This window comes from Natator depressus, chromosome 8 (genome assembly GCF_965152275.1).
Source record: "Natator depressus isolate rNatDep1 chromosome 8, rNatDep2.hap1, whole genome shotgun sequence".
NCBI lineage: Eukaryota > Metazoa > Chordata > Testudines > Cheloniidae > Natator > Natator depressus.
In genome coordinates this window covers 71,426,186-71,444,530 of record NC_134241.1, presented here as the reverse complement: position 1 = coordinate 71,444,530, position 18,345 = coordinate 71,426,186, and the positions used below count along the sequence as shown (strand labels likewise).

The 18,345-nt window shown below is 40.0% G+C and overlaps 1 protein-coding gene across 5 annotated transcripts in view; it reads left to right on the top strand.

Moving 5' to 3' along the window:
• PTBP2 (polypyrimidine tract binding protein 2) overlaps positions 1–18,345 on the top strand; it is a 91,115-nt gene that overhangs the window by 13,126 nt on the left and 59,644 nt on the right. For 4 of the 5 annotated variants that reach the window (XM_074961286.1, XM_074961285.1, XM_074961284.1 and 1 more), the window contains exon 3: positions 15,271–15,346. The exons of the other annotated variant lie outside the window; for it this stretch is intronic. In XM_074961286.1, coding sequence (XP_074817387.1) covers positions 15,271–15,346 — 76 coding nt within the window. The remainder of the gene's footprint in view (positions 1–15,270; positions 15,347–18,345) is intronic. 5 annotated transcript variants of the gene reach the window in all.

Genomic DNA, 18,345 nt, shown 5'->3' with positions numbered 1-18,345 from the left:
TTCTTCTGTCGTCACACAAGCACGTACAACAGGATCATTGTGGACATTGCTCCACCCATCAAGACTCAGGTTAACAGTTTTACTCTCTAGACCTTTTCCCTACTGCTCAATTTCTTTTTCATACACTTTATCCAGCAATTTGCCTGCAACATCTACTCTGTTGGGTGGATTGTATCCTGGTCTTAATGACTAAACCATGTTAACGAAGTGTAGGTTCTCAATCATGCGGAAAGGAGAGTTTGTTGCAGAAACAAACGGGGCGATTTTTTCATCAATTACCTCTTTTTTGTAATCTGCTGGTTCTTATCACAAACTTATCTATGGTTGTTTCTGGGGATGATGGAGGTTGTTTTTTTTTTTTTTCTTTTTGCTACGGGTGATATACTATGGCTATGTGAAATACATGATGTGACTGAAACACTACCATTGGCAGATAACTCTGAAACTATAGAAAATGATGGTGATCTTGAAGGTGGATAGTCTTCAGAATCCTGTATGTTGCGGATGGATTCTCGTAAACAAAATAAGTCAATGCAGTTACTTAATTATTATTACCATACTGCTCATTTAGTATTACTCATTGCATTCACTGACACTCAGTACTACTTTAAAGGTGAAATTGTAAAAGGAAGTTCTGCCTGTTTCAGCTATTTATTTTTTATCACCACTGCATCTAAAATGATAGTACCAGAGAGTAACAACTATATTTTTTGCTCAAACATGAGAATTCAAGAATAGTCCAGAAGGAAGACAAGCAGTCTTTAAGAAAGAAGTATGAAATAAAAAAGTTTACCAACCTGAAGATCCTACATGTTCAGACACGTTCCTTTCATCATCTTCAATGCAGCTTCCTCCTGAGAAGGAACACTTCTCATGATGATGTTTCATTCGGGCAATCAGGCCTTGCATTTCTTTGTTGCACTGTTTGCATTTTGCACGCATGCCTGTCTTACCCACAGGTAGAGGAACTTCATTAAAATATTCCCAAACTGGGTCTCTCTTTACAGCCTTCTGCCATTATAGGTTTTCCCTTCTAGTGAGAGAATGGTACGGTAGATCTCAAATCAATGAAGGGCTACACTCAGAAAGACCTCAAGACTTCTGGAATGTGCTGCTCAAACAGTTTCACTTTTGTTTCTACTGCCTGTCCCTCCCTTCTCACATTTATCTCCAGACTTCTTGTCCAGATCTATTCTGTCCCCAACAATCTTCTATTCATTGAACTTTTTGGAAGGTTGCACTTTCTTAGAGAGAGGTAAGGGAGTGACTCTGTGTACACAAATTTGCAGAGGGACAGTAGGGTTGAGGTCTGTTGTTTCTCACCTCTATATATTTATTTTAAAACATTTTTGCTGTTAACAAGCATGTTATCTCTGGAGACACAAATCCACAGTTTGAGAACTGTAAAACTAAGCATCTCTGATGGTATCTTCTAGACTGAGCACTGAGTCCCATTGGGTGGGTAGATTATTTAGGTTAATCTTTCTATACAGAAGCCTCTGGAATCTCATAAAATTGGGTTCCTAATCCATGAACTATTGGAACTCATTTACAAAACTTTTCTTAAAAATTACATGACTATATTGTCTCATACTATAGAATTAGAATTTATGATCCATATTCCATGAGGAGATACATTATAGCTCAAAGATATTTTAATTAAAACTCTTTTTAGATAGGTTTTTTTCCTCAAAAAGCATCTTACCAAAAAAATCCAATTTAAATACAAAAAAATCAATTTTTTTTAAAATCATTGATTTTTATCCACCCTGAGCATAAGAATGGCCATACTCGGTCAGACCAAAGGGCCATCCAGCCCAGTATCCTGTCTGCCGACAGTGGCCAATGCCAGGTGCCCCAGATGGAGTGAACCTAACAGGTAATGATCAAGTGATCACTCTCCTGCCATCCATCTCCACCTTCTGACAAACAGAGGCAAGGGACATCATTCCTTACCCATCCTTTCTCTTTTAAACCGTTATAGTACTAGCCTTCACAACCTCCTCAGGCAAGGAGTTTCACAGGTTGACTGTGCTCTGTGTGGCGAACTTCCTTTTATTTGTTTTAAACATGCTGCCCATTAATTTCATTTGGTGGCCCCTAGTTCTTATATTATGGGAACAAGGAAATAACTTTTCCTTATTCACTTTCTCCACACCACTCATGATTTTATATACCTCTATCGTATTCCCCCTTAATCTCCTCTTTTCCAGGCTGAAAAGTCCTAGTCTCTTTAATCTGTCCTCATATGGGACCCGTTCCAAACCCCTAAGCATTTCAGTTGCCCTTCTCTGAAACTTTTCTAATGCCAGTATCTCTTTTTGGAGATGAGGAGACTACATCTGTACACAGTATTCAAGATGTGGGCGTACCATGGATTTATATAAGGGCAATAAGATATTCTCAGTCTTATTCTCTCTCCCTTTTTTAATGATTCCTAACATCCCGTTTGCTTTTTTGACTGCCGCTGCACACTGCATGGATGTCTTCAGAGAACTATCCATGATAACTCCAAGATCTCTTTACCAATTAGTTGTAGCTAAATTAGCCCCCATCATATTGTATGTTTACTTGGGGTTATTTTTTCCAGTGTGCGTTACTTTACATTTATCCACATTAAATTTCATTTGCCATTTTGCTGCCCAATCATTTAGTTTTGTGAGATCTTTTTGAAGTTCTTCACAGTCTGCTTTGGTCTTGATGATCTTGAGCAGTTTAGTATCATCTACAAACTTTGTTACCTCACTGTTTACCCCTTTCTCCAGATCATTTATGAATAAGGTGAATAGGATTGGTCCTAGGACTGATCCTTGGGGAACACCACTAGTTACCGCTCTCCATTCTGAAAATTTACCATTTATTCCTACCCTTTGTTTCCTGTCTTTTAACCAGTTCTCAATCCACGGAAGGATCTTCCCTCTTATCCCATGACAACTTAATTTACGTAAGAGCCTTTGGTGACAGACCTTGTCGAAGGCTTTCTGGAAATCTAAGCACACTGTGTCCACTAGATCCCCCCTTGTTCACATGTTCGTTGACCCCCTCAAAGAACTTTAATAGATTAGTAAGACATGATCTCCCTTTACAGAAACCATGTTGACTTTTGCGCAACAATTTATGTTCTTCTATGTGTCTGACAATTTTATTCTTTACTGTTGTTTCAACTAATTTGCCCAGTATTGACTCACTGGTCTGTAATTTCCAGGATCACCTCTAGAGCCCTTTTTAAACATTAGCTATCTTCCAGTCATTGGGTACAGAAGCTGATTTAAAGGACAGGTTACAAATCATAGTTAATAATTCTGCAATTTCACATTTGAGTTCTTTCAGAACTCTTGAGTGAATGCCATCTGATCCCGGTGACTTGTTACTGTTAAGTTTCTCAATGAATTCCAAAACCACCTCTAATGACACTTCAATCTGTGACAATTCCTCAGATTTGTCATCTACAAAGGATGGCTCAGGTTTGGGAATCTCCCTCACATCCTCAGCCATGAAGACTGAAACAAAGAATTCATTTAGTTTCTCCGCAATGACTTAGTCGTTTTTAAGTGCTCCTTTTGTATCTCTATCATCCAGGGGCCCCACTGGTTGTTTAGCAGGCTTCCTGCTTCTGAGGTACTTAAAAAACATTTTTTTACTACCTTTTGAGGTTTTGGCTAGCTGTTCTTCAAACTTCTTTTTGGCTTTTCCAATTACATTTTTACGCTTAATTTGGCAGTGTTTATGCTCCTTTCTATTTACCTCACTAGAATTTGACTTCCACTTTTTAAAAGATGCCTTTTTATCTCTCACTGCTTCTTTTACAGGTTGTTAAGCCACTGTGGCTCTTTTTTTAGTTCTTTTACTGTGTTTTTTAATTTGGGTTATACATTTAAGTTGAGCCTCTATTATGGTGTCTTTGAAAAGTGTCCATGCAGCTTGCAGGGATTTCACTCTAGTCACTGTACCTTTTTAATTTCTGTTTTAAATACCCTCCACATTTTTGCATAGTTCCTCTTTCTGAAATTAAATGCCACAGTGTTGGGCTGCTGAGGTGTTCTTCCCACCATAGGAATGTTAATTATTATATTATGGTCACTATTTCCAAGCGGTCCTGTTATAGTTACCTCTTGGACCAGATCCTGCACTCCACTGAGGACTAGGTCATGAATTGCCTCTCCTCTTGTGGGTTCCTGCACCAGCTGCTCCAAGAAGCAGTCGTTTAAAGTATCAAGAAATTTTGTCTCTGCATTTCGTCCTGAGGTGACATGTACCCAGTCAATATGGGATAATTGAAATCCCCCACTATTATTGAGTTCTTTATTTTGACAGCATCTCTAATCTCCCTTAGCATTTCATCGTCACTATCACTGTCCTGGTCAGGTGGTTGATTAATAAGAATATAACAGTAGGGATCTATTAGAGCATGGAATTACTATCCATAGAGATTCTGTAGAGCATGTGGATTGATTTAAGATTTTTACTTAATTTGATTCTACATTTTCTACTTCCTGGTATTTACTGTTCCCAGAAGCCTGAAAGGCAGAAAATCTGTGGGCTCTCTCCCTAAGTGAACTCACAGGCAAACTCCTCTCTTTGCTTCTCCTCACTAGGTTGGCAACTGGCTGCCTTTTTATAAGGCTGCTGTCTCAAAGCAAGTTGCCTAGGCTTGAAGCCTCACCTGGTTCGCACTTGCGTCAACTACTTAGGACTCACCAGGAACAAAGCTCTCCAAAGTCACACTTTTCGAACAAACAAGCATGCAGTCAAGCAGTCCCTGCAGTTAGCACTAAGCAAACATAGTCAAACAAATGGTCACAGCAGACAGATACTCAAATATTCACCCCACCAGCTGACAACACAGCCCCACTAATGCAGTATCTACCTCAAGAGCGCTGACCATAGTTCCTCTTGGATGGTTCCCAGGCAGTTTTCCTGCTTGCTGTTCATCCTGAGTCCTCTTCTCTCTTCTGCTTATCTGGCTCAGGCGCTCCATGGGTGTGGAGGAGACTACCCTGAAGGGCGCAGTGGCAGCAGCTGCAGATAAAACACTTGGATGTACCATTGTCTGTGTAGTCACGATGGAAAGCAAAATTTAAGATGCAGAATTCACTCGCTTTGCTCCCCTAAAGTTTTAGGCACTATATTCTCAGTTCTGCCTGGGATTGTTTGTGCACCATGCCAGTCACAGCACCAGTTGTAGTGAGTAGGCCCCGCCCCCTGTGCCCCCGCTGGAGTTTGGGGAAATGAGGAAGGAATTATTCGGTTGCATGAATCTAGAAGTATAGTGTAATGACACTGAATACTGGTACTGTTTTCCACAGGCGGTGGTGGCTTTAGCTCAAGAGTGGGAAAACATTTTGGCCTGAGGGCCACATCTGTGTATGGAAATTGTATGGTGGCCATGAATGCTCACGAAATTGGGGTTGGGGTGCAGGAAGACTCTGGCTGGGGGTGCAGACTTTGGGGTAGGGCTGGGGATGAGGGAGTTGGGGGTGCAGGAGGGGGATCAGGGTTGGGACTGAGGGGTTTGGAGGGTGGAGAGGGACCAGGGCAGGGGGTTGGGGCCCGGGAGGAGGTCAAGGGTACAGGCTCTGGGCGGCGCTTACCTCAAGCAGCTCCTGGAAGCAACGACATGTCCTCCTTCTGGGTCCTATGTGGAGGTGTTGGCAGGCGGCTCTGCGCGCTGCCCCATCCGCAGACACCGCCCCTGCAGCTCCCACTGGCTGTGGTTCCAGCCATTGGGAGCTGCGGGGGCGGTGCTTGGGGTGGGGGCAGCATGCAGGGAGGACACACCGCTGCTTCCGGGAACTGCGCAGAGCAAGACCCAGACCCCGCTCTCCGGCGGGAGCTCGAGGGCCGAATTAAAACAGCTGATGGGCCGTAGTTTACACACCTCTGTTTTAGCTGATATCTCACTCCTGAGGGTAGCTCAATCAAATATTTTAATTTTATCTCCTTGAAGAAATTATGATGTCTATATACATTGTATATTTATATATAACCTATGCATCTAATTCTACAAGTGTAAGTATTTTAAAAATGGATACGTCAGAAATTTCTATTTCACCTGGCTTCTTTATAACCAACATTCATATAGCTTAACTATTATATATTTCATACCTGAGAAAGTACTGCTATTCTTCTCATTACAAATTTTCCATTTCTCTGAACTGTATATATTTGATTAGCCAAGATTTTAAAAATGCAGCCTGCCCAAAACCATGGATTAAGGTATTGTCTTCTGGACAGAAATGATGACTTTTACCTAGCTGAGCAATAGTGAGTGTTGGGTGAGAGAGTTAGGGCCCTAATTGAACTAATTAAAGGAAAGACTGACAACCTCTGTGCTGTTTAGGAGAATGAAAGTCTTGGGGAAAACAACAAGCTGGAGCGGAGGGAAATGAGCCCATCGTTGAGTCTCTACTTGTAGATGACGACGGGAATCCTCAGTGTGAGTGGATACAGCTTCTGGGGGAGGAAACCCCAGTTATTAGGAAGAGATAGATAGTAGTAGTGGGAGATTTGATTATTAGAAATATAGATAGTTGGGTTTATGATGATTGGGAGTCTGCAAGGTGAATTGCCTGCAGAGTGTGAAGGTTGTGGACCTTTTGAGCCAATTTAGATGGAGTTGTGTGAAGTGATTGGGGAGGAACTGGTGGTCGTGGTACATGTAAGTACCAGTGACACAGGAAAAGGTAGGAAAGAGGTCCCGAAAGCTAAATTTGGGCTGCTAGGAAAGAGATTAAAGTACAAGACCTCCATGGTGGCATTTTCTGAGATGCTTCCAGCTCAGTGTGCAAGGTCACTTAGGCAGCCAGCACTGTGGGATCTCAGTGTGTGGATGAGATGTTGGTGTTTGAAGGAGGGATTTAGGTTTATTAGGAACTGGGGAACCTTTTGCGAAAGGAGGAGCCTGTCCTGGAAGGATGGGTTCCACCTAAACCAAAAGGGAACCAGATTGCTGGCAAGTAAAATTAAAAATGTTGTAGAGGAGTTTAGAAACTAAGAGCTGGGGGAAAGCTGACAGGTGTGGAGAAGCACATAGTTCAGAAAGAGACATCCCATAGAGGGAGTATTTATTAAAGGGAATACCCTATATCTTAGTAAAGAGTAGGGGATAGAAGCTGATAAAGTACGGGTAGGAACTGAAGAGAAACGGTCAAATGAAAAAGAGTTCCCTTCAGTTACATCACATGAAGGCAGACAACTAAAAACTAAAAAACTTAGCTAAAAACTTAGATAGCTAGAAATCTAAAAACTTAGATGTGTGAACTTGAGTTCCTCGTGTTAAATGAAGATATTGGTATCATAGGAATCACAGAAACTTTGTGAAATGATGATAAACAATGGCACAGGGTAATACCAGGGTACAGAATATATAGGAATGACAGTAGGTCGCATGGGGGGGAGGAGGTGAGAGGAGAGGTGGCACCGTATGTGAAAGAAAGCATAGAATCAAATAAAGTAAAAGTTTGATTAATTCAAGATAGTACCATAGAATCTATATGGGTAGAATTTCCATTCTTGAATAACTACAGTATAGCAATAGGAATACCGCTTGATCGTGATGGTGATTGTGAAATGGTCAGGGAGACTAGCAGTTACAAAAACAGAAAACCCAATAATAATGGAGGAGTTCAACTATCCTCATACTGACTGGGTAAATGTCACCTCAGGATGGAATGCAGAGAAATTTCTAGTCCCCATTAATGACTGCTTCCTGGGGCAGCTACTTCTGGAACCCACAAGGAGAGAGGCAGTTTGTGATTTAGTCCTAAGCGGAGCACAGGATCTGGTCCAACTGGTCAATATAGCCGAACTGCTCAGTAGTAGCTACCATAATATAATTAAATTTTACATCCTTGTAGGGGGGAAAATACCAGCGAAACCCACCACAGTAGCATTTTAAGTTCAAAAAGGGGGACTACACAAAAATGAGAGAGCTAGTTAAATTGAAATTAAAAGGAACAGTTACGAGTGAAGTGCTTGCATGGAAACTATTTAAAACACCATAGCAGAGACCCAGAAAAAATGTATACCCCAAATTAAAAAAATAAAATAATAAAAAAAATACAGTAAGAGGACCATGGTTAAACAACAAAGAAGCAGTTAGATGGAAAAAGACATACTTTAAAAATTTCCTATTGAGGAAAACATAAACTATGGCAAGTCAAGTGTAAATGTAGAATGAGGCAGGACAAAAAAAAGAATTTGAAGAGCAATTAGCAAAAAACACAAACTAACAGCATACATTTTTTTTTTTTTTTTTTAAAGTACATCAGAAGCAGGAAGCCTGTCAAACATATCAGTGGGGCAACTGAATGATTGTGGTGCTAACGGTGCACTCAAGCAAGACCAGGCCATCACAGAGAAGCTGAATGAATTTTTTGCATCCGTCTTCATTGCAGAGGATGTAAGGGAGATTCCCACACCTGAGTCATTCTTTTTAGGTAGCATATCTGAGGAATTGTCCCAGATTGAGGTTGTCAATAGAGGAGATTTTGGAACAAATTGCTAAATTGAGCAGTAATAAATTACCAGGACTAGATGGTACTCACCCAAGAGTTCTGAAGGAACTCAAATATGAAATTGCAGAACTAACAGCTGTGGTATATAACCTGTTGCTTAAATCAGCACATTCAAACTGATATTCTGTCTCAGGCATGCTCAGCAGTGCATTTCTCCCTAGTCTCACTGCCTCGGCCAAGGTATTACTATTTAGTTACAGCTGGCACAGAATGTGGCTTCCCACGTTTAAGCTGGCAATGGCTGAAGGGAATGTACTACCCCAGAGAATTGATCAGGGTGGCTACATATTTGTATCTGGATGCTTAAAGTTGTGGGGCTCTGGCTATCTGAGAAACCGCTTCAGCCTCCTTTCTCTAATGGCAGTTGACATCAGAAGTATTCAAGCTCGTAGTCAGTAGGTGTAAGTGTGGTGGCATGTATTCTTGGCAGCTGTTTAGTTCTTGACTCTGCAACTCTTCTTTCTGGTCTGATAGAGCCCAGGTTGAGTGATCTTCGGGGTACAGTGCAAGACACATCTCCTTCCTCAGGCATATGTATATATACATATTTAAATATGCACATTGTGGTTTAAGTTTCCAAAACTTAAGTGTGATTCAGATACATCTAATTTTAATGAAAGATGTATCTAAATCTAGATTGCTCTGAAAATCTCATTTTATACTCTGTTATACAGATATAGGTGGCTTTTTAACATGTGATTGGTTATAACCAAAGGAGGTATATTCTCTTCTGCAGGGAGTTGAAATGGAGAATAGGTGAGAGAAGGAGAGAGGATGGTAGGAGGGAGATGTAAAGGATCTGTGGTCTGCTGGGGTGCGAAGCAGTGTTCCCTCTAATTTTTCCCACCCATGTGCGGAATGAATTTTGTTGTGTGCACCAATATGGAGGTGATGTGTCACACATCACCGTCACATCGAAGCACATAACAAAATTCATGTGGTGGGGGTGAGGCCAAGGAATTCGGAGTGTGGGAGGGGGCTCAGGGCTGGGGCAGAGGGTTGGGGTGCAGGCTCTGGAGATGAGGGGATGAGGGTTGAGGTGTGTGGGCTCTGGGGTGAGGCCAGGGATGAGGGGCTTAAGGCTAGGGCAGAGGATTTGGGTACAGGGGGTGAGGGCTCTGGGGTGGGGCCAGGGATGAGGGGGGAGGGATAGCTCAGTGGTTTGAGCTTCGGCCTGGGTTGTGAGTTCAATCCTTGAGGGGGCCATTTAGGGATATGGGGCAAAAGTTGGGGATTGGTCCTGCTTTGAGCAGGGGGTTGGACTAGATGACCTCCTGAGGTCCCTTCCAACCCTGATACTCTATGAGGGATTTGAGGTGCAGGAGGGTGCTCAGGGGCTTTGGTGGGGAGAGAGGACCCCCACAGGTTTCTCTCTTCGCAGCAGCAGCACCTGGGCTGGTGGGGAGGCACCTCTCCCCGCCACGGCAGCTCTGGGGTTGGAGCTGCAGGATAGGCGCCCATCCCCTGGCCCCAGCAGGTCTGGGCCAGGGGAGGGCCACCCTGGCTGGAGCCTGGCTGCTTTGACTGTGCCGCCCGGCCGCAGCAGGTCTGGGCTTCCCAGCCGTGGCTGGGTCCGGGTCACTCCAGCCATGCTTGAGGCTGGCCCAAGCCGCACCTCAGCATAGTTGGGAACGGAGGAGGGGCGTCTTGTGCCCCAGCTGCACCAGGTTGGGGACTGGGGAAGGGGTGCCCCTCCACCAGCTGCAGCAGGTCCCCAGGCGGGTTCCTTGAGCGCCTGCGCGGTGCAAAATAGGCTGCTACGCGGCCACGCAGCTTACAGGAAATTTTGGTGAGAAGTGAGGAAGAGGGAGAGGATTTATAGGACAAATGACGACAGGTATTCGTGTAATGTCCAATTAGTTACAGAAAGACAAGTGAATTTAAAAACAAGTTACAGCAATGAATTACCAATTGTTGGTGGAATACAGAGTTGTTGGGCTGGTCTATGCTCAGTTTTTTGTCCTGATTTAACTAAATGGTATTTAAATAAAGTAAAAACTGTGTGTAGACGAGTCTTTTGTCTATATGGTGATGTGGCAGAGATGAAACGGGGGATTGTTGTAGCATACCTGTGAACCTGCATGGAATTTCTTTTGGACTGTAGGTAGGACAAGAATGTGTACAGATGTAACGCATGCTCCGGGGGCCCTGGCCTTGGGAAGTCAAGTAATAGTATGTTGCTCTACGAAGCGAGTTGGCTTCTGTTAGTTATTTTTGGAGCAGATTGGGGATATTGCTGTTTGAGGTCAGTGTGTAAGGTAAGATGTCTATTCATAAATGCACTTCATCTTCACTACATAAGCATAAACAAAATATATGCATGCTGTATTTCACTAAAAATTATCATGTGACAACAGAATATTAATGAAATTCATATCTATCGCTCATGCAAATTGAAATATGTAAATGAGCGCTTATTTTTCTGTGCCCCCTCCTTCCCCCCCCCCCCCAATATACTAACTCAAACTCTTAGTATTTTCATCTCTGGAGGCAATATTTTTTTTTTTTTTTTTTTTTTTTTAATGCCTGAAGACACTTTATAGTTGGATTTGCAAGAAGCTTACCCTGAAGAAGGATGACTCTAGCTACTGGAATGGCAGTCACTGGTTATTTTGAACCCCCTTTTTTTTTAATGCTGCTGCTACTCCATCATACTACTAGTTTTCAGTTGCCTGCAAATGCTGTTAGAAGCTAAGGGTACACCTACACTTCAATAAAAAACCTGTGGCAGCAAGTCTCGGAGCCTGGTCAATTGAGTCAGGCCAGCTGCGGCTCTGCTGTGGGTCTTTTATTGCAATATAGACATACTCTGAGTGTTTCACAGTGGTGTTATGCTCATGGTTTGACATATGTGCCTAGGCTGAGACGAACTGTGGTAAATGTACAATGTAACTAAAACTACCATTTAACATTTTTCTGCTTTCTTTCATTACAGAAAAAAAGTGTCCTATGCTCTACTTAACGTAGATATGTATCATCGGTAAATCAAAATCTCTCCCAAGAGTTAACAGAATTTATTTTTTAATTATTATATCCCCATCACCAGATTGTAATCAAAAACTGTTTAGATATTAATTGTATCACTGTATAGTAGATGATAATGTTGACTTTTACTACTGTGTTTGAAATAGAGGGATAGTTTTGTTCATTTGTTGACTGTAGTAACACCATTCACTTTGTGTTTTGTTTATTTCCATTGTCACAAGAGACTGCAAATTTGAGTAATGCTTTTAATAAGCCTTCTTTAACCTAAACAAATCTGTTACGTTAGGTACAATAATTGACTTTCGAAAAGTTTTTCTCTTCTTAAGAGTTAATAAAAAATTGGGCAGACAACTTATGGTTTTGACTTCCAGAAATTTTTTGACACGTCCTCATGAGGCAATTAATTGCTACCAAGTTTTGTGAAGTCCAGTAATAAATTAAAAAAAAAAATGTTTGAGAATTTGCTGCTTATTTCTACTCTTTGCTTCTTAAATGTGGAAAGAGATTTGTACTAGAGTTACAATATATTATTCTGGAGATGTCAGAAAAATAGTTGACAGTAGATTTTTTTGCCAGCCTGATTTGTGGTTAGACTTCTGGGGATATTGATGACTGTAATGGCCTGATAAAACTAGGAAGGTATGGAACATAACCTCTGGCATTCAGATTAGACACATTTTCAAAGTAATGCGTGTTGGGACACACCATTTTGAAACTAATTATAATATGGGTTCTAAATTAGTTGCAACATTTAAAGCAAAGATCTAGACACTGTGGCTAGTCACTGCACTTCCTTCTTACCTATAGTTTTGTCCTATAATTTTTGAAAGAACTAAAAGATTTGATTGTATTTGTTGTGCAGTGGTATTATACACAGTTACACATTGCCTACGTTTCACTTCTTTTGATGTTTCATATTTACAGTACATGAAGCAATTTATGCTTCTGAAGTTTGTAAATTGCTTTTTGGAGTCACATATTGAAGGCTTAAGTTGACAGTTGAATCTTTTTTTTTTTTTTTTTTTGAAAATTTGGTCCTGCATGAGGAATCCCACAATGTCACTTTTACACAGCTGCTTTTCTGGGTAGAACCACACTTTAAATATTTTTCTTCACATCTCTGGTGAAAGGCTGCACCGACGGGTACAGGGTGAGATAGGAAGGACAAAACTGAATTTGCAGGCATGAGTGAGGATCATTTAAAAGAGGCGGGGTCTAATAAACTCCATGTTTAAGTTGTAAAATTAGTAGTTCATCAAGTAGTTTGTTCGTTCTGTACAGTCTTCCCTTTGTAGGGTAAATACGTAGGGTTAGTGTTCTGGCGTTTACTTAAGACAGATCAGGATTCCGTGAGTTTAAGAGTTGCTGCTTTGCCAAGTCTGAAATAGCATCCATCTTTCCAAAACAAAAAGAAAAAATCTTGAGAAGTAAGGGACTTGAAAGCCTTCTAGACTCAAAATTGCATGTGCCTAGATCCAGCACTGGTAGAGATGTGGCCTGTGTGTTGTCTATGTTCAGGCATGAGAATGAGCAAGTAATTGCCCTCAAATGAAGCAATGAAAACAGAATCTGAATATATCCAGGTCAGTACAGTGAGTAGCATGGGAATTCACTTTGGATGCAGTGGAAGGGCTGTCTTGCAAGCAAACTGAAGTACTATTATATTAGAGTTTTTTTGAGGAACTACCATAGGTTTTCTTTATTTTTGTTTTGTTTCTAAACTGTGTGTAGTCTATTTAGTAGTAGTAATAACTGAGTTTTTTTTATGATAGCTGCCATCACTAATTACTTTTGTCAATTGCAAACAGAGGTAAAATCCCTCAGTGGAAATATATTGATGGGCTGATGGCACAGAAGTGCAGATATTTTTTTTTAAATTCAACCATCCTGTCTTCCATAATTTTGATGTCAAACTATGATATCCTCTCCTTAGCAAATATTGGGGTAGAAATTTAGATCTTCAAAAAGAGAGAGAGAACATTTCAATGAGTTCCATCTTCTATATTTCAGTCATCTTTGTAATTGAGAACAGTCATTTAGAGTGAATAATGGAAAGGTTCCGTAGCTTCTCTGAGTCGCCTTTCAGTTTTGTCTGTTTTAAGTTCATTCTTTTGATCTAATTAAAAATGATTTCCTCTGACAGTGCCAAGACTCTCTGCTGTTTTCTTTTATTAAATTTAGGTCAAATAACGTTGCCAATTTGAACCCAAAAATGTGTAGAGCAGAATCTAGAATCAACAAGGGTGTGAGGCAAACTAAAATTATTCAGGAATAGTCTGTGTAAATAACTTTGAGAACTAGTGCTCAAAACTGAATAAGCTTAGTGACCGGAATGGCTTGGTGTGTTGTCTAGGATGTTGTGGATCTTAGATATGGAATACTTCAAAATGTGTTATATATTTTGATATTCCTCTTCATATTCACATGCATATATAATATATACACTAATATTACAGTTTGGGCTTGATTATATGCATCCTGGTATAAGCATACCACTTAGTATTGTGATATCCTCAGATTAGTTTAGTATGTATTTATTATTTAGAATGAAGAACTATCCAAAATATACAGGATGCTTTTCAAACAGAGGTAGATAATACCTGTCTCAAGGCAGCACAGTCTGAAACATCTTGACTGTTATAAAGATTTTGTAAGTAAAGCAGTTTGTGGCCAGTACTCGGAATGGAAACATAGATTTCATGCAGAGTAATATTTGGAGATTCAGTAACTGGCACTCATCCTTTTTAGTAATGACCCAATGGCCTGGGTTGGTGCTGAGGGCATTGGTGCTATTGGAGATACCTTTGAATTAAGACACAAAAGTGAGGTCCTAATCTCTTTTGGACATAAAAAATCCAGTAGCCTTTTAATGATGACATGCAAAGGAGGGGAGGTTTATGTCCTTTTGAATTCATTTTGGCTTATGAGGAAGGCCTGAAAGATTTAAAACAAACACAAAATCATACTTGTTTTATATTAGGCATCTGGGTGTTTTTTTCTATCCTGGAAGGAAATGAAACCTGATCACTGAGAGGTGAAATATATATATTTTTAAGTATTTAGACTGCTTCAGACTTATTTTTAACACCTATTTAACTCAAAACGCTTGGGGGAAAAGGATCCCTCTTTAAGGATTCAACACCAAATCTCCTCTGGTATCTGCGTTCTACATTGAAATCATCCAAAAAGAAGACTAAGAAAAAATAGACGATGTTCTTATTTTTGTGAAGTTTAAACCAAAAAGAAATCCATCCTCCAACCAAAAAAAAAATTGTTTTCAGGGTTCCTTTATGTATTATAAAGAAGTGCAAAACACCACAGTCTGCTTTGAACTGTTTCTAATAGGAGTACTAGCCCTAGCACTTTGGTCAAATTCTAATTTCAGTATTTGCGTGAATTCCCCATTTAGTTTCAGTGGATAAAATATTAATAACTTCCTATTCTAAAATATTTCAGAAGTTGTGTACTGTTGGACAGCTCTTGTGGTCCCTGGAGGTTGCATTTCAGCTGTGGATGAAGTGATTATTTGTATGGAATTATTTGAATTGAGAGATGCTATGTAAATATATTGTATTATCTAGATTTTAATTTTTTTTATTTACTGTCACTTTTCTGAAAAGGGAGAATCTCTCAAATCTTAATAGGTTATTTAATGTTCATTTAAAGCTCTCTGAAGGGATTTGCCCTGTCAAACTGATATTTTTAATATCAACATTAAAGATAACAAAAATACAGGGGGAAAAAACTCTTACTGTCTCTTTCTTTTTAGAGAGGATCTGACGAACTTCTTTCAGGCAGTGTACTCAATAGTCCGAACTCTAACATGAGCAGCATGGTAGTTACTGGTAAGTGTTTCAAAGGAGAAATCTAACATTATATCTCAGAATCTTTTCCTGTTTACAAGGGGAAAATAGTAAAATAGATTCCATCCTATTGTACAAGAATAAATTGTTGGCATGCACCAGACTTTAGCAACCCTGTATCTACATTGAAACACTCAACAAATATTTGAAAAGAGTAAACCAATTAAATTAATGGAAATTTACAGATGATGAAACGATTCTTAGGGCTGGGGAACTGGATGGGACATGAAAGTAATTACACTTTTTAATATGGAATGGGTTTTAAAATTCTCTTCAAATTAAGAAGTGATACAGAGCAAACAATGGCTAACAGGACCCGCTATAGGAATTTAACTTTGTCATGTGTAGGCATCCATTTGTCTGGGCATCCCTGCTGGATTAGCCTGCTCATTTCACAGTAGTGGAGTAACTTTATGAATAATTAAAATTCTAATAACTCCTTAGCTAGACTGCCACAGCTCTAGACTCTGATCCTAGTTCACTGCCTTAGTATGGAAGCAGCTTTAGGCTCACAGCAGCACTTCAATGCAGCGTGTGTTAGTGTTCCTTTGTCAAACTGCTGGGGACTCCAAATAAATTGGCTTTTCACTAATTGAAACCTGTTTCCTTTTCTTTATAACTTCCTAACAACTATTTCAGAGTGTATCTGTCAAAGGAGCTTTGCTCAGCCTACTGTTCTGGCACACCTACCACTTAAGGTCTTTCTCATTCTGGTGGCAGAGTGGTTTAGTTCATACCTCTAATCTGTTAGTGGGTGATCTAAATAGTTGTAATCAAGAAGGCGTAGCTCACCACTTTACTGTGGTTGGTGAATTCTCCCCAGCAGTGCAGCAGGATTGTCTAGTAGCTCCTACTACCAATGGACCATATCATCAGTAATCCTGCAGTAAAAGGTGGCACTTTCCTCCCTGAGTGCTTATGACTGTGGCATAGCTTTAAAACCACTACAGAGAGCCTATACGTTATTTTTAGATTAAAGAAAGGCTTCTGAACACCAGTGCTTTACCCAGCTCTCCTAGTTTCCTTTTTGCTTCTGGAGGATGTCCCTATTTCTTTTCTAGGTATCCTTGGACACAATAATAGTATGTTTGAGTTAGGAAGTGTCCTGACTTGCCATATTTTCTTTACAGTCTTTTCCATCTTCTGGGAAAAACTATGATTCCTTCTCCCCTACTCCCAAACTTTCTATGCATTTCCAAGGGAAACATGCAGGCCATCAGGACTAAATCCACATTGTTCAGAATCTTCTTTGATTAAATAAAAGCGCTATATTACTGTCAAGTTTTACTGCTACATGACAGTTAATGTCACTTTTCAAATGATCCAATATTAAAATACAAATTTGAGAGAACTAAATTAGTTTAAATTGACTGCAAAATGGAAATACTTCTTTCTTCCCAAATTGATCCTTCCTCCCAGGCTCTTACAAGGGCCAGCAGTTGGTTGTGAAAGACGTTAATGTACTCAAATGGAACAAATGCACTCAAGATTTTTGTTGAAAAATATTCATTTACCACACTATTGGGCTTTAAAAAAAATTATGGTCAGGATTTTAAAATGTGATTTGAGTATCCAACTTAAAACACATAATAGGGCTTAATTTTCAGAGAAATGGGGTTTGGCACTTTGAGAAAATCAGAGCCTTTCAAGGTGTCAAGGTAGTTATTCAGAATCACTAGTCACTTTTGGAAAATCTTAGCCCATACTTATATTTTACAGTCAAATTAGCCACAAGTTTCAACGAACTGAATAATCTTAACCTGAGCTCTTCCATCATGCCCAGATCCATTGCCCATTCTAATGGTAATAGTAAATATTGGAAAAAGAGGAGGGAACTCTAAAAGAAATATAAGCATCCCTAACAAAGATGCTCCTGAATGCAGTAATACAATTATGTCATTTTCAACGGAGACTCTTGAAAATATCCTTGGAGAAAACTTTCAGGAATTCATCAAAACGTAACCTGTTTCCTCAGTCCAGCTCTCTTATGAGACATAAGCCTCTGAACAGAAAATATAGACTTACTCCCACATCTTGTCTGGTGAGATCTAATGGACAATTTTTCTGGCTGTATCCAGAGCCAGGGGAAATTTTTCCAGCTTTGCAAGCGAGAGGTCAGTACCGGTTCTTTTTCAACCACTCATCATATAAATGATCAACTAAGGCATAATTAAGCCCAAAAGGGAAACCAAATTCAAATTCTTGACCGGGTCTTCTTAAGGCACATGTTCGAAATGTCATTTTAAAACATATTATAGGTCAATAGACTAATAGGTTCCCCTCTAATCTTTCTTCTGGCCTCTCTGCCATTGAATTTATATATATATTTAATAGTATTGTCATGAGTCAGAGATCTGCGATCACACTGAAAGCATCATGAATGTGAAGCCCTTATAAAGAGAGAATATAATCCATGATCACTCTATTTGTAAGGGAAGCATGATTTGGAACAGTAGCTACTCGAGAAATGGCTCTACCTTCCTCTTTTACACTGTGTAGTTCTCAAGAACTTCTCTTTCTGATTAGTCCTGGTCTTCATTTTCTACTATTCCTGGGAAACAAGGTGGAAGTGACAACGTCATAAATACTTCTTCAGATTCCATAATACTGTCCAAGCTGATTCTTCATAGAAGAAGAGACGGAAGAGGGCAATTTACATTTCTGTAACCAGGGTGTGACCTATTGGTCAAAATGCACCTGAAAGCAACTTACGTTCACACAGCCCAAAAAGTCTACCTATCACTAGTACCACAGCCCAAAGAGTCTACCTACCAACAGTGATTCATAATGAGGGGATTTTTTGTTCTTTAAAGCCTTCTCTCTCATTTCTTCCCTCTCTGGTCCTATACCTTGTAAAGCACTGAGAAACATTTTTGTAAAAATAATAAATAATTGCACGACAAGAAGCAAGAGATCAGATTTTTTTTTCACTTGTCTAAATTTTTAGATTGGGATTTTCAAAGGAACCCAAGGGAATTAGG